The 17294-nt window shown below is 43.1% G+C and overlaps 1 protein-coding gene across 2 annotated transcripts in view; it reads right to left on the bottom strand.

Moving 5' to 3' along the window:
* Window positions 1-759: 759 nt before the first annotated feature.
* smarcc1a (SWI/SNF related, matrix associated, actin dependent regulator of chromatin, subfamily c, member 1a) overlaps window positions 760-17294 on the bottom strand; it is a 305946-nt gene continuing 289411 nt past the window's right edge. For both annotated transcript variants that reach the window (XM_068031537.1, XM_068031536.1), the window contains exons 27-28: window positions 10851-11030; window positions 760-4092 (exon numbers count right to left, since the gene is read on the bottom strand). In XM_068031537.1, the coding sequence (XP_067887638.1) occupies window positions 4019-4092; window positions 10851-11030 (254 nt within the window). In that variant the 3' untranslated portion in view covers window positions 760-4018. The remainder of the gene's footprint in view (window positions 4093-10850; window positions 11031-17294) is intronic.

Raw genomic sequence — 17294 nt, 5'->3', positions numbered from 1 at the left:
TGTTGGAGGTTTTGAATTTGAACTTCCAACAGAGAATTTGAACTCAAAGCCATGTGCTCCTGGTTGGAAAAGAACCACCTCTCCAGTCCTGCCTGCCTCCATCTCTTTCCCATGGAACTGAATCTTGTGAAAACACATGATCAGCGAGGAAAGTCTCCTACGTGAACAAGGTTCAAAAAGAACACTGGGCCCTGACGAACAGCAAGACGACCTACAATCAAGTGAGTTCGAAGCACAGTAAACAAGAAACTTTTCTAATATTGCCTCAACCCCCCTCTACTATATTTTCCGGTCCTCTTTTCTGCCCCTATTTGCATGTGCGTATCGCGTGTACATGCTAGCATGGGCGCATCATATATCCGTAGGCGTTAACCGTATCAGAGTTTAAGTTTTAATAAAATGTCATCTTTCTTCTTTAAACCTCGGTAAACCTGTGTGAATTGCTTTCTTTGTCTTATAATTGGAAAGCTGTGTACAAGGATTCACAAAGGGGCAGCTCAAAACATTGTTTAAAATTAAACCCTGTTACACTAAGACCGGGTGAAGACAGCAACAGACCCCTAGACACCTTTCTCACCTGGCCGTAACAAAATGGGTTTAATAGTTATCAAGAGGACATTAACTACTTAACCAGCTATTGCTTATTAAATACAAAGGCAACATGGTTCATTTTCAAAGTGAACAATGCAATTCAACTCCTAAAACAAATGACCCAGATACACAAAAACTCTAACAAATAAAGTCCCAGAGACCTTTTTTTTTTAAATTTGGTTTTAATTTCACAGGTAGAACATCACACCCTAAGCAGTACCCAGCCAACTAAGTCACAAAGTCATTGGGGGAGGGACACACTGGAGAGCAAAACAGGAGGAATAACAGAAAACATTGTTAAACTAGTATTATGGATTGGTAGGAAGCGGACTCAAGCCCACATTGACCCATGTGCGAAAAACTGTCAGACCCCAGCTGCGTCAGTACCAGACCTGCAGAGTGCAGGCTGCCACTAAGAGGATCTTGGGCAGGGCTGAGAGAATCAAAAGACTAAACTGCTTCTAGCAAGGCCACTAAATTAATTTGAGGAGCTGGCTTCAGTACCACTGGAAAAGCAAATCTACCAGCTTTTAAGTTACACCTCTATATACACACATGGTCTATACTCCTGAAACTAAAGGAGACGAGCATCGTAAGGTAATAAAAACAATCAAGCTTGATGCAGAGTTGTGTAATAAAATCGTTTTTAAAGAGGAAGGAGAAAGAATATGAAAAAAAATTATGATAGTCAGTGTCAACCATGATATCCACACCTATGCTGCTTTCAGACATATCTTTACACTTGAGCCATCACCATGGCATCATAGCATCAGACAACATAACTGCTGCTGCTCTTTAAATTATTTAAAAAAAACACTGCAATTCTGTAACAGCAAGAAAAAAGATTTCATTTTTCAAAGAAAAATAAAATAAAATTACCCCTCCCTCAAAGCCTTCCTCACACTGCTTACTTGGGACAGCATCGCTCAAGTACAAGTCAAAATTAGGATTCAAACTGTGGTATCCTTGAAGTACAACTCTCTGAAGCAGTAGCCACCGACTCACTCTAGCTAATGGTCCTCTGTAGCCCAGCAATGTAATCAGTCAAAAGATGGCACTGCACTTTCTCCAACCTTAAAAGGAAAATACAGAATACCTAAGTAAAAGAAGAGGGTCCCTATGCTGTTACTTCCGATATTTCCTGAATGAAATAGCTGAGACCAAAGCCCAATCCCCATGGGTCGGAGGAACAGCTCCTGTATCATTCAGGGGTAGGATTCTCCGAGGCGCAAGTTCAATTCTGCAAAGCACTGCCACAAAGCTAAGTGCTTGGTCCTTTGTGTATGAAATAATAGTACGCCACAATATCCTGTGCTATCTGAGATCTTGCAGCAGCGGTTTCATCAGATCTGTCCAAATGGGTGGTCTACATCACATGGCTCGCTGTCTCAAACTGAATATACATCGTACAAAACGTTTTGCAGATGATGGAAATCTGAATATTAACAGAAAATCCTGGAAACATTTTCCAGTTCGGATGAAAGGTTACAGACCTGAAACATCAACTCTTTGTCTCTCTCCACAGACGTGGCCTGACAAGTTGAGTATTTCCAGCATTTTCTATTGATACACATGGCACATTGGTCAATTAAACACGAATCAGTGTTACTCTCCAATAAAAACAAGTTAACTAGATTTGTTGGCTTCCCAGCAGCAATTAAACTTGCATCTTTCATCACCACTCTTACCCCACTACCCTGTTTCAGTTTACAGATAAAAGGGCAAATCAGCTCTGATTTACCAGGAGTATCCAAGCTTTTAGGCATTATTTAACCATGAAGCTGTGGGGCTATACCAAGTTTAAACAGATGTTAACATTAAATTTGCAAGTTGCTGATATGAACCAAGCTCAATGTTCCAATTTAGGATTTATCCATTAATGAGGCAACAATGTTATGAACAGCCCTTTCCAAAGTCCAGGCCCAAGTAATTTAACTATTGATTTAGAAACCTCAGCTCAAATAGGATCGAATTGCCTGGGCCTTGGATGTAGTTTGGACCCTCCTGTGATGCACCATGCTGCAACAGCAGACGAACCAATTCAATCACACAAATACAAGTGGCACTCAATGTGGACTGATTCCATCCCAACTTTCTCACCTGTCGGCCCTCCCCAGATGATAGTACATGCCAGTGAACCTGAATTCTCTGGGATTTGCACAAGAGAGTTTTTTTTTAAAAAAAACACATGTGGTTCCTATATAGTAGTTTTACAGGACATCACTGCTCAAGGGAAACTGCAGCCCTGAGCTAAAAAACGTAAGTACTCCAATTATAAGGGCTATATGTAGTCTATCACTGTATTATGCATTTGTTCTGTGAACCACAGCTCGGCTATTTTAAGCCTACCTGCAACACAGAATTCAACATAGGAAAGGAATGTATTTTGGTATGGCCAATGTTTTCCAAACTTGATATGCTAGATAGATATTGCTGACCGAACCAGTAGATTCACTTTTGACCTTAAGGACTGTATTGTGTGCGAGTTTGCAAAATGTTGTCTAGAACTTAAGAACACCCTTATGCCCACGATTCAGTTTGTAAATTTACAGGCCAGGAATCATCCAGATTCCACCCCAGCCTGATCAGTTTCAACCAAGACAGCAGTGGTGCCAAGACTCAAGGAGAGAGAGAGAAAAAACAAAACCAGCCAGGGTTTCCACTCCCAATTGCGAGCCACTGACTGTGGTGCTACAAAGCAAAGACACGTGAACATCAGGCGAAATCAGGATCAGCTGTGGTACCCCTCTCTCATTCACTGTTTAGGCTATCCCAGGACCAGTGCTTTCAAAAGGAGAGAGGGAGAGGGAGAAAGAAAGTGAAAGGAAAGTGGGAGGCGACAGAAAGGAATAAAGAGAAGCTCCCAACATGAAACTCCATTAGTTGATTAAACTTGGCCAACATTAGAGAGGGAAAGAGGTTTTGCTCCTCCAACAATGCTGCCTTCTAGTCAATAGTCTAAACCTACATTTATATGCTTCCCATCTGAAAACCCTCTTTTGCCACTGTGAAGCAGATTTACAGAACTGCTGACTGAAAGGGACATTATTTCTGATCATGAATGAACGCCCTGAACAAACCAGTCTATTTCACTACAAAGACCACAAAGGAGGTAGGGCAGAAGCAGTGCCCAGTTGCCCTGAAATCCACAAAAAACAGGGAGGCAGACAAGTAACCTGGTATTGTTACTGGAATAAGTGACTACAATGTGTTTTAAAAAAAATTTTTGCCAAATAAATTTTGGTTCTCCAAAAAGAAAACTTGACTGCAATAAAGAGGGGGAGCAAAAATAAAATGAGGAAGGCAAGCATTTGTAATTCAGTGTCTTCAAGAAGGGAGGTAGCTGGACAGAGGCTAGTAGGAGATGGTTGCTTGGGTTTAAGTCTCCTACTGAGAGTATCAGGTTGTTGTATTCCATTCACACTGGTTACGGCACTGCAGGCGCTTGTGCTGTCGTTGTGGGCACCACGACACCTTCTGGCTGTATGGCTGGGCCTGGATCTGCAGAGTCAGACAACAAGATCAATAAGCTTTTAACACAACAAAAAGGTTACAGACTATGTTCTAAAGAAAAACACTATTTTCCCATTTGATCTCTTCCTTCCAGGATACCAACCATACTCGCTTTCCCTTTACATCTAAATGTACAGACAACAGGACCTCAGTTTAAAATCTCATTGGAAGGTTGGTACATTGCAGCATTCCAACACTGCTTACATTAAGTGCTCATCTCGTGTGATGGAATGCCAAAAGCATCTGACCCCAAGGACAGGGTGCAATCAAATAAATCAAACTGATGCTTGAAAATGAGGAAACATCTTGGATTGCATGAGTCCTCATGGTGCAGGGTCACATTAAAAATTAAGAACGTTTGGAGTAACAGAGGTCAGGCAAAACTCTACCTAAAGGGTAATGTGGAGTAAGTTAGCAGTGAAGAACAATGAGGTAGACAATATAAACGGGGTTAAAGCAAAATCTGTTTGTGGAGAGAGGGATTGAGTGACCTGAATCATCCCTCAACCAACATTATAAAAGCAAATTACTGGTTACTCATTGCATTGCTGTTTGAGAGATCGTTCTGTGCACAAACTGGCTGCCATATCCACCTACAAAACAATAGAGACAACACCTCAAAAAGAACCCATTGTCAACGTCCTAAAGCACTTCATGACCAATGTAAACTGAGTTGAATGACAAAGTTTTTTATGTGGTGAAATTGAGCCATACTCAAGAGACTGCATTAATAGAGGATTGAAGAACTACTGACATTGTACCTCTGTTTAAAAAGGAAGCAAGAGATAGACATCTAAAAGCACTTTACAGTCAAAAAGCCATCAGAAACACGGCAGCCGATTTGTGTATGAAAAGGTCCAACAGCAGAATGATGACCAAATAATCTGTTTTTAGGCGTTGGTTGAGGAATAAATATGAAACAGGATACTTGGGTAAACTCCACTGTTGTTCTTTGAATAGCGCATGGGCACATGAAAGGGCAGCCAGGGTCTCAGTTTAACATCTCATCCAAAAGACAGCATCTCCATTGTTACAGCACTCCCTTAGAACTGCATTGGACTGTTGGCCTACATTTTGAAAGAGGGGGAATGATGCAAATATTGTAGTTAAGGAAGAGGGGTGAAGTATTGGATGTGATCAACATAGGTAAAGAGGACGTATTAATGGGATTAGCATCCTTGAAAGTTGATAAATCACTGGATGAAATGTACCCCAGGCTGTTAAAAGAAGCAAGAGAGAAATAGTGGAAGGTTTGACCATCATTTTCCAGTCCTTGCTAGATACAGGTGTGGTGCCGGAGGTTTGAAGAAATACTGACATTGTATTTCTGTTTAAAAAGGAAGCAAGGGATAGACCGAATAATTACAGGCCAGTCAGCCTAACCTCAGTAGTGGACAAATTATTGGAATCTATTCTGACAGACAGAATAAACTGTCACTTAGAAAGGCACAGATTAATCAAGCATAGTCAGCATGGATTTCTTAAGGGAAGATGGTGTCTGACCAACTTGATTGGATTTTTTTGAAGTAACAAGGAAGACAGATGAGGGTAGTGCAGTTGATGTGGTCTACGTGGATTTTAGCAAGGCTTTTGACAAGGTCAGACATGGCAGACTGGTTAAAAAAAATCCCAGGGGATCCAAGGAAATGCAGCAAGGTGGATACAAAATTAGCTCAGTGGCAGGAAACAAAGGGTAATTGTTGACAGGTGTTTGTGATTGGAGGGCTATTTCCAGTGGTATTCCGTAGGGCTCAGTACTGGGACTGCTGCTTTTTGTGGTATATATTAACGATTTGGACGTAAATGTGGGGGGCATGATCAAGACGTTTGCAGACGACACAAAGATTGGCCGTGTGGTAAATAGCGAGGAGGATAGCAGTAGCTTGCAGAAAGATATTGATGGCCTGGTCAGATGGGCAGAAAAGTAGCAAATGGAATTCAACCTGGAGAAGTGTGAGGTGATGCGTTTGAGGATGTCAAACAAGGCATAGGAATACATGATTAATGGGAAAATACTGAGAGGTGTAGAGGAAATGAAGGACCTTGGAGTAAATGTCCACAGATCCCAGAAGGTAGCAGGACAGGTCGATAAGGTGATTAAGAAGGCATATGGAATCCTTTCCTTCATTTGCCGAGATAACGAATTATAAGAGCCGGGAAGTTACGCTGGAACCGTACAAATCATTGGTTAGGCCACAACTTGAGTCGTTCGCGCAGTTCTGGTCACCTCATTACAGAAAGGATTTAATTGCACGAGAGAGGGTACAGAGAAGATTTACGAGGATGTTGCCGGGTCTTGAAAAATGCAGCAATGAGGAAAGGTTGGATAGGCTGGGGTTGTTCCCCTTGGAGCAGAGAAGGCAGAATGGAAATCTGATTGAAATGTACAAATCTTTGAGGTGAAGGGTCTATTTACCTTAACAGAGAGTTCAGTGACTAGGGGGCATAGATTTAAAGTGATTGGTAGAAAGATTAGAGGGAAGATGAGGAAAAGTTTATTCATCCAGAAGGTGGTGGTGATCTGGAACTCACTGCCTGAAAGGGCAATTGAGGCAGAAACCCTCAACTCGTTCAAAAGTAGTCTGGATATGCACCTGAAGTGCTGTAATCTGCAGGGCTATGGACCAAATGCTGCAAGGTGTGTTTAGAATGGGTGGAACGTTTTTCAGCTGGCACAGACACGATGCACCAAGTGGCCTCTTTCTGTGCCGTAAACTCTCTATGATTCTATGAAAGGAGTATTCGGGACAAAATTAATAGTCACTTGGACAAATGCAGGTTAATTAAGGAAAGCCAGCATAGATTTCTTAAAGGAAAATCATGTTTCACTAACTTGCTGGAGCTTTTTGAAAAGGTGACAAGAGAGGGTTGCAGTTGATGTGGTGTACATTGTTTCCAGGTTTCCATTCTTTGTTAAAATTTGAGAATCTACATTTTAAAAATTGGAAAGGAATTCATGGACATTGTATCATCTGGAGATTGCTGAACTTTGTGGGCGTTTTATTTTAAAAAGGAAGGTTGACCAGTCAGCAAGTTTTTACTGGAAGGCACATGATTTCAAGTGAACATAGCAAGGGGTTGTTGTGACAAGAGAGCATTTATGATCATAGGACTTGCCTGGAAAAAGCTGGTTTCATTTTGAACTGTTAAAAGCCAGCTGGAGAAATTGCTGGAGCTTCTAACAAAGGCAGTGTAATAATTGTGGGGGTCTTCAATCTTCATATAGACTGGAACAATGAAATTGGCAAGAGCGGTCTAAAAGATGAGTTTGTAGAATGTTTTCAGGACAGCATCCTGGAGAAATACCTTGTGGAGCCACCTAGGGATAAAGCTATCTTAGATCAAGTATTGTGCAATGAAACAGGATTAATTAGCAATGTCATAGTAAGAGATCCATTTGGAAACAGTGACCATAATTATTTTTATTCATGCATGGGATGTGGATGTCGCTGGCTAGGCCAGCATTTATTGCCCATCCCTAATTGCCCTTGAACTGAGTGGCTTGCTTGACCATTTCAGAGGATATTTAAGAGTCAACCGCATTGCTGTGGGTCTGGAGTCACATGTAAGCCAGACCAGGTAAGGATGGCAGATTTCCTTCCCTAAAGGACAGTCGTGAACCAGATGGGTTTTTACAACAATCGACAATGGTTTCTTGTTCACCGCTAGACAAGCTTTTTACTTCCAGATTTATTAATTGAATTCAAATTCCACCATCTTCAGTGGTGGGATCTGAACCCATGTCACCAGAGCATAAGCCTGGGGCTCTGGGTTACTAGTCCAATAACATTGCCACTACGTAATGTTTTGTCACAACATGGAGCCACAGCCTCAAGTCATTGGGATTCGGGTGAGCAGAGATAGGTTACTGGACAAATATACAGTGGAATGAGGTGATAACAGAAGTTTTCCCAATGTTGGTCTCCATGGGATCAGTCATATCCTTAGATAAATTACATCCTTGGTCCAAACATGGACATAAGAGCTGAACAAGAGGTGAGGTGAGAGTGACTGCCCTTGGCATCAAGGCAGCAGTTGACCAAGTGTGGCATCAAGGAGTCACAGCAAAACTGGAGTCAACGGGAATCAAGGGGAAAACTCTCCACTGGTTAGAGTCATACCTAGCACAAAGGAAGATGGCTGTGGTTGTTGGAGGTCAATCATCTCAGACCCTGGACATCAGTGCAGGAGTTCCTCAGGATAGTGTCCTAGGCCCAATCATCTTTAGCAGCTTCATCAATGACCTTCCCTCCAACATAATGTCAGAAGTTGGGATGTTCGCTGATGATTGCATAATGTTCAGCACCATTCGTGATTTCTCAGATACTGAAGCAGTCCACGTCCACATGCAGCAAGACCTGGACAACATTCAGGCTTGGACTGATAAGTGGCAAGTAACATTCACGCCATTCAAGTGGCAGGCAATAGCCATCTTCAGCAAGAGAAAATCCAACCATCTCCCCTTGACATTCAACAGCACTACCATCGCTGAATCTCCCACCATCAAAATCCTGGGGGTTACCACTGACCAGAAACTGAACTGGACCGGCCGTACAAATACTGTGGCGACAAGAGCAGGTCAGAGGCTGGGAATTCTGTGCCGAGTAACTCACCTCCTTACTCTCCAATGCCTGTCCACCATCTAGAAGGCACAAATCAGGAGTGAGATGGAATACTCTCTACTTGCCTGGATGGGTGCAGATCCAATTAGACTCAAGAAGTTTAACACCAACCAGGACTAAGCAGCCTGCTTGATTGGCACCCCATCCACTACTTTCAACATTCACTCCCTCCACCGACAGTGGCAGCAGTGTATACCATATACAAGATGCACCGCAGCAACTCACCAAAGCTCCTTTGACAACACCTTCCAAACCCGCGACCTCTACCACCTAGAAGGACAAGGGTAGCAGATGCAAGGAAACACCACCTCCTGCAAGTCGGTGTTGGGACCCTTGCTGTTTGTAGTGTACATGAATGATTTAGACATGAATATAGGAGGTATGATAACTAAGTTCGCAGATGACACAAAACTGGTGGTGTCGTAAACAGTGAGGAGGAAAGCCTGAGGTTACAGGACGATATAGATGGGCTGGTAAAATGGATGGAGCAGTGGCAAATGGAATTTAATCCTGAGAAGTATGAGGTGATGCATTTTGGGATCACTAACAAGACAAGGGAATATACAATGGATGGTAGGACCCTAGGAAGTACAGAAGGTCAGAGGGACCTTAGTGTACTTGTCCATAGATCACTGAAGGCAGCAGCACAGGTAGATAAGGTGGTTAGGAAGGCATATGGGATACTTGCCTTTATCAGCCAAGGCACAGAATACAAGAGCAGGGAGGCTATGATGGAGCTGTATAAAACGCGAGTTAGGCCACAGCTGGAGTATTGTGTTCTGGGCACCACACTATAGGAAGGATGTGATTGCACTGGAAAGGGTGCAGAGGAGATTCACCAGAATGTTGCCTGGGCTGGAGCATTTGAGCGTTGAAGAGAAACTGAAAAGGCTAGGGTTGTTTTCCTGAGAGCAGAGAAGGCTGAGGGGGGACATGATTGAGTTATACAAAATTATGAGGGGCATTGATAGGTTAGATAGGAAGCCACTTTTTCCCTTAGCGGAAGGGGTCAATAACCAGGGGGCATAGATTTAAAGTAAGGAGCAGGTGGTTTAGAGGGGATTTGAGGAAAATCTTTTTCACCCAGCAGGTGGTTGGAATCTGGAACGCACTGCCTGAAGAGGTGGTAGAGGCAGGAACCCTCACACCAATTAAGTATTTAGATGAGCATTTGAAACACCACAGCATACAAGGCCAAGTGCTGGAAAATGGGATTAGAATAGGTGCTTGATGGCTGGTGCGGACACAATGGGCCGAAGGGCCTGTTTCTGTGCTGTATAACTATGACTATGACCATCCTGACTTGGAATTACATCGCCATGCCTTCACTGCCACTCGGTCAAAATCCTGGAATTCCCTTCCCAACAGCGCTGGGTGTATCTGCACTACATTGACTGCAGCAGTTCAAGAAGGCAGCTCACCACCACCTTCTCAAGGGCAATTGGGGATGGGCAATAAATTCTGGCCTTGCCAGTGACGTCCACCTCCCATGACAAAAAGAATTTAAAAAATAAGCACACTCCCCCCAACATCCCAAAAGATGAAAAGGCAATTCCCACTTATGAAATAGGTATTCAAAATTTGATATCAAATTGAACAAAAACTGAAGATATTAGATTTGGTTTTCTTTAATGCCTTCCCATCTATAAGATCACAGGACAACTACCTTCCTATCCTACAAAAGCTGTATATTTCAACAACATCTTAGCTCAGCTGGTAATACTGCCCCCTCTGAATTAGAGGACTGTGGGCTTCAGCCTCATGTTGACTTCAATCTATAATCTAACTGTCCATTCAGTGCAGTGGTACACAGAGTCAATGATTCTGATAAAACTACATCCCCGCCTGCCTCTTGAAAAGGGACTTCTCAGTGCCCTAGCCAACATTCCTCCCTCATCTACCAAATGTAGATGAACTGATATAAAAACAAGAAATGCTGGAAATACTCAGCAGGTCTGGCAGCATCTGTAAAGAGAGAAGCAGAGTTAACGTTTCAAGCCAGTGACCCTTCATCAGAATCAATAGATGAACTGCTGTCTGTTTAAAACAATTCATTGTAGGAAAAGCACATATTTCTGTCCTTGACACAAAGAAGTGAAAGCCATATTTCTGAAGAGCCCTTACACATGCCATTCGTGGCAGCTGCTGGTCGTGGGCCCATCATGTTACCATGTGCTGCTGATGGCACAACGGTTGGGTTTGAATGGGGGGGTGCTCCCAATGGCATATTCGGCTGAAGGTTCGGCATCATCCGGCCTGCCAATGGCTGCCCCGGCATCAGCGTCGCAGCTCCTGACATCTGACCTATTGAAACACAAGTATCACAAACCACTTAACTAGACTTACAGGAATTATCAAAAGTACACACTCAACCCAGCATATTAAAACTCAAATCCATTTACATCACCATATCCAATTTGACATTTTGAACTAAAGATGGGCATCAACCATGGGGACTTCAACAAGCACTTTCTTGACCGAGTGCCAAACACTTCAGACGGTACAGCAAAGGCAAACTGCAGAGCAAAGCAGCCTTTATACAGAGTAATAGCTTTACACCAGATGTAAAACACAAGCTGAATTCAGAACCAAGCTCCTTTCAGTCTGCCTCAACAATTTGGCCTCGCAACTGTTAATCTATCCACCTTCCACACAGTACGTCATTGCAGCTTTGGTGGCGTTAAGAATTCAAATCACTTCAAGTGTGCAAGTTTCCCACATCATGAGTTAAGACAGTCAAATCTAGACTCCAGAGGTAAAACTCTTCAGCACACTTCACGACCCAATCACTTTCTACTCATCTAATTTAAGGATCTCAAGTAGAGAAGTAATAAAGCATTTCCTTCAGGTGTCAGTGCTGCTTCAGTCGTTCAATGGTTTTATCAACATTGCCAAGGAAAACCCAATTCAATTTCTGGAGCACAATGAATTTGCTGATGAGTATGTTTAAGGGACTACAGTTGGTCTCAAGGGATGGAGGGAGGAATTTCCAAGTACTATCCAGTGATCCCGACTGGAAGGTCAGTGACCTTAAAACAATATGGTCATGGGCAAAGATTTTGTAATTCAAGATTCTCTCAAGTGGATAGTCAGAGTCAAAGAACAAAGAACAGTACAGCACAGGAACAGGCCATTTGGCCCTCCAAGCCTGCGCCGATCTTGATGCCTGCCTAAACTAAAAACCTTCTGCACTTCCAGGGTCCATATTCCTCTATTCCCATCCTATTCTTGTATTTGTCAAGATGCCTCTTAAACATCTCTATGGTACCTGCTTCCACCACCTCCCCCGGCAACAAGTTCCAGGCACTCACCACCCTCTGTGTAAAGAACTTGCCTCGCACATCCCCTCTAAACTTTGCCCCTCGCACCTTAAACCTATGTCCCCTAGTAACTGACTCTTCCACCCCAGGGAAAAAGCTTCTGACTATCCACTCTGTCCATGCCACTGAAAACTTTGTAAACCTCTATCATGACACCCCTCCACCTCCGTCGTTCCAGTGAAAACAATCCAAGTTTATCCAAACTCTCCTCATAGCTAATGCTCTCCAGACCAGGCACCATCCTGGTAAACCTCTTCTGTACCCTCTACAAAGCCTCCACGTCCTTCTGGCAGTGTGGCGACCAGAATTGCACGCAATATTCTAAGTGTGGCCTAACTAAAGTTCTGTACAGCTGCAGCATGACTTGCCAATTTTTATACTCCCTTTTATACACCCAACACCTCCTCCTTTTTGATAATAAGATGACTGAGACTATCGACACCCCCTTCCCTAGGCTCATCATCCACCAAGTCCTTCTCCTTGGTTAATACTGATGCAAAGTACTCATTTAGTACCTCGCCCATTTCCTCTGGCTCCACACATAGATTCCCTTCTCTGTCCTCGAGTCGGCCAACCCTTTCCCTGGTTACCCTCTTGCTCTTTATATACTTATAAAAAGCCTTGGGATTTTCCTTAATCCTGTTTGCCAATGACTTCTCATAACCCCTTTTAGCCCTCCTCACCCCTTCCTTAAGTTCCTTCCTACTGTCTTTATATTCCTTAAGGGATTCGTCTGTTCCTAGCCTTCCAGCCCTTACGAATGCTTCCATTTTCTTTTTGACGAGGCTCACAATATCCCGTGTTATCCAAGGTTCCCGAAACTTGCCAAACTTATCCTTCTACCTCACAGGAATATGCTGGTCCTGGATTCTAATCAACTGACGTTTGAAAGACTCCCACGTCAGATGTTGATTTACCCTCAAACAGCCACCCCCAATCTAAATTCTTCAGTTCCTGCCTAATATTGTTATAATTAGCCTTCCCCCAATTTAGCACCTTCACCCGAGGACTACTCTTATCCTTATCCACAAGTACCTTAAAACTTATGGAATTATGGTCACTGCTCCCAAAATGCTCCCCTACTGAAACTTCCACCACCTGGCCAGGCTTATTCCCCAATACCAGGTCCAGTATGGCCCATCCCTAGTTGGACTATCTACATATTGTTTCAAGAAGCCCTCCTGGATGCTCCTTACAAATTCTGCCCCATCCAAGCCCCTAGCACTAAGTGAGTCCCTGTCAATATAGGGGAAGTTAAAATCACCCACCACCACAACCCTGTTACCTTTACATCTTTCCAAAATCTGTCTACATATCTGCTCCTCTACCTCCCGCTGGCTGTTGGGAGGCCTGTAGTAAACCCCCAACATCGTGACTGCACCCTTCCTATTCCTGAGCTCCACCCATATTGCCTCACTGCATGACCCCTCCAAGGTGTCCTCCCGCAATACAGCTGTGATATTCTCCTTAACCAGTAATGCAACTCCCCCACCCCTTTTACATCCCCCTCTATCCCGCCTGAAGCTTCTCAATCCTGGAACATTTAGCTGCCAATCCTGTTCTTCCCTCAACCAAGTCTCTGTAATAGCAACATCATATTTCCAAGTAGTAATCCAAGCTCTAAGTTCATCTGCCTTACCTGTTATACATACTTCTTGCATTGAAACAAATGCACTTCAGACCACCAGTCCCGCTGGGCTCCGCAACATCTCCCTGCCTGCTCTTCCTCTTACTGTCCTTATTTACTGTCCCCCTCATTTATTTCACTTGCTGTCCTACTGCTCTGGTTCCCACCCCCCTGCCACACTAGTTTAAACCCTCCCGCGTGACGCTCGCAAACCCCGCAGCCAGGATATTTGTGCCCCTCCAGTTTAGATGCAACCCGTCCTTCTTGTACAGGTCCCATCTGTCCCTGAAGAGATCCCAATGGTCCAAATATCTGAAACCCTCCCTTCTACACCAACTGTTCAGCCACGTGTTTAGCTGCACAATCTTTCTATTTCCAGCCTCACTGGCACGTGGCACAGGGAGTAATCCAGAGATTCCAACCCTAGAGGTCCTGTCTTTTAACTTTCTACCTAACTCCCTAAACTCCCCCTGCAGGACCTCATTACTCTTCCTGCCTATGTCATTGGTACCGATGTGTACCACAACCTCTGGCTGTTCACCCTTCCCCTTCAGAATGCCCCCTGTCCGTTCAGAGATATCCTTGACCCTGGCACCAGGGAGGCAACATACCATCCTGGAGTCACTTTCACATCCACAGAAGCACCTATCTGTGCCCCTGACTATAGAGTCCCCTATAACTATTGCTCTTCTGTGCTTTGTCCCTCCCTGAACAACAGTGGTGCCACTGCTCTGGCTGCTGCTGTTTTCCCCTGATAGGCCATCCCCCCCAACAGTATCCAAAACGGTATACTTGTTAGAGAGGGGGATAGCCACAGGGGATCCCTGCACTGACTGCCTGCCCCTTCTAGCGGTCACCCATCTACCTACCTGCACCTTGGGTGTAACTACTTCTCAAACTCCTGTCTATGACACTTTCTGTCACCTGCATGCTCCTAAGTGCATCCAGTTGCCGCTCCAACTGTTCCATGCGGTCTGTGAGGAGCTGCAACTGGGTACACTTCCTGCAGATGTAGTCATCCGGAACGCTGGAAGCGTCACGGACCTCCCACATCTCACAAGTGAAGCACTTCACCCCTCGAACTGACATTTCTAGCACTAATTAATTATATAATATAAAGTAAATAAATACTTATTAAATCCTTACTAAATTGTTATAATTAACGATATGGTCCCCAGTGCTCGATTCCTACTATAAATATTAAATGCTGACTAAATACAGTAATCTCCTCCCTCTGGTTTAGTTACTCTACTTATTAATTAGTTAATTAGGGTTTTAATCAATTCTTACTAATGTTTTATTTTCAAATTCAGTACAAATTCCCTACCAGCCAATCAGGTCACAGCTTTCCTGTGACGTCACTTTTCAGTTTTTTTTTTACCAGAGGTAACTTTTTTATACCGGTCCGGAACTCTGCCCTCAAAGTCTTCTCCGTGAATGTCATTTACAGCTGGCTCTCCATGGAGCTATGCTGTCAGTCCCACTCCCCGTAGCCCTGCCCTATTAGAGCTTCGAGCCAGAAATTTAATCCTCCAAATAAGGTTAGGTACTTACCAAATGACTTGACTCAGGGAAACAACAACTGTGAGTATGCAGTTCTGGAGCTTGGTCTTCTCAAGTCAAATCCAAATTCCCATGACAATCTGCCAGTTTATATACCTTTGACGACACATCACTAATCATGTAACTGCCTCCCAAAGCTACTAGAGTCCTTTTTTATACTGGAGAGCAGCCAATGTGGCTGGTGACAATTTGCCATTACCAGAAGCATCAAGTACAAAGGCACTGCCAGCTATTTCAGGCAGTTCGACCATTAAGCGCTTTCTTCTCAGTCCCTTCCTACTCTCTATTTCTCTCTAGTTTGTTTTAATTAAGCAGTTTCATAAGGATTGCTGCATTTTTCATTTCAAATTGTTGCTACTGTTCGATCTAGATAAAAGTAATATATTGGGTGATAAATTCAACACAGACACCAAGACAGATCTGGGCAGTAATGATCCTTTTCCGAAAATTTCTTCACCAGATTGAAACTAAAATTATCGCTGGAATTAAAAGATATCAAACATGACACTTAAATGAATCAAACAATTCAACTGGTCAGTGTAGCTCTTTCAGAAACTGTGGGTGACTCTTAAAAAGAGCCCCTGATATTTAATGTCCCACAGCCAAGAACCTTGCGTCAGCTCCTCCGTTACAAACTTTTGACAGGATACTTCCTAAGATGTCATCTCGAAGAAATGCAGTACATAGTAACATTTGTTTCCCTATAATTTATGAAAAAAAACGAATAAAACACTTAGAAAAATACGTAACAAACCAGCTTAATGATTGCACCATTGACATTTAGTTTGCACGATGGTTAAGGGATCCTGATTATTATAAAGGAATGGCAACGCCACTTCTTCTGCAGTACACTAGTTTATTTTTAATTTGGGGGGGGGGGGGGGGGTGCTGGCCAGATGTTTCATGGAGATAAAGATTGAGATGTGAAGTCAATTTCAAATATATTTAACAAGAAATCAAATGAATGCCGCAGTGAGTTTTTAAAAATTAATTCCCAGAACATGGGTACTGCTGACAAGGCCAGGACTTGTTGTGCATCTTAGTTGCCCTATGTTGGTTCCAAACTCTATGCCTTAATTGGGTATTTGCTGCTTATCTGCAGATGTTTAGCATTAGTTTCAGCACCTAAGACCTTCATTGAAATGAACAGCGACTCAGTTGGATTCAACTGTCATCGCATGGAGCAGATAATTTGCATTCACACAAACTTGCTCACTATAATCGGGGGGACTGTATATATGACTAATAGGTAAAATCATTGAACATGGATGAAGGTGACCTTGTTACTAGTGTGCAAGTGCTCTCCTCACTGATGTGCACAAACTGGCTGCCGCGTTTCCAACAATACAATTGGGAAAATGCTGGAATCTATTATTAACGAAGACTTAACAATGCACTTAGAAAAGCACAGTATGATTAAAACAAGTCAACATGGTTTTACTAAAGGGGAATTCTGTTTCACAAACTCATTAGAGGTTTCTGAGGATGTAACTAGTAGGGTAAATAAAGGGGAATCAGTGGATGTTGTATACCTAGATTTCCAAAAGGCATTTGATAAGGTGCCACACAAAAGGTTAATTGGCAATATAAGGGCTCATGGTGTTTGGGGTAATACATCAACATGGACAGATGATCGGTGAACAGACAAGCAGCAACGAGTGGACACAAACGGGGCATTTTCAAGTTGGCAGGCAGTAAACGGTGCAGTGCCACAAGGATCAGTGCTGGGGTCTCAGCTATTTATAATCTATATTAATGACTTAGAAGAGGAGACAGAGAGTAATGTATCTAAGTTTACTGATGATACAAAGGTGAGTGGAAAGGTAATCTGTGAGGAGGACAGAGGTTGCAAAGAGATATAGACAGGTTAAGTGAGTGGGCAACAAGATGGTAGATGGAGCATCAAGTAGGGAAGTGTTAAGTTATGCACTTTGGTCATAATAGAAAAGCAGAATTTTTTTTTTTTTTTAAATGTGAAACTTGTAAGTGATGTTTAAAAAGACTTGGAAGAGCTTGTCCAAAATGCAGAAAGTTAACATGCAGGTACAGCAAGCAATT

The sequence above is a fragment of the Heterodontus francisci genome, chromosome 5, assembly GCF_036365525.1.
Source record: "Heterodontus francisci isolate sHetFra1 chromosome 5, sHetFra1.hap1, whole genome shotgun sequence".
NCBI lineage: Eukaryota > Metazoa > Chordata > Chondrichthyes > Heterodontiformes > Heterodontidae > Heterodontus > Heterodontus francisci.
Note: the sequence above shows the minus strand (reverse complement) of the source record. Positions and strands in the feature narration are given on the sequence as shown.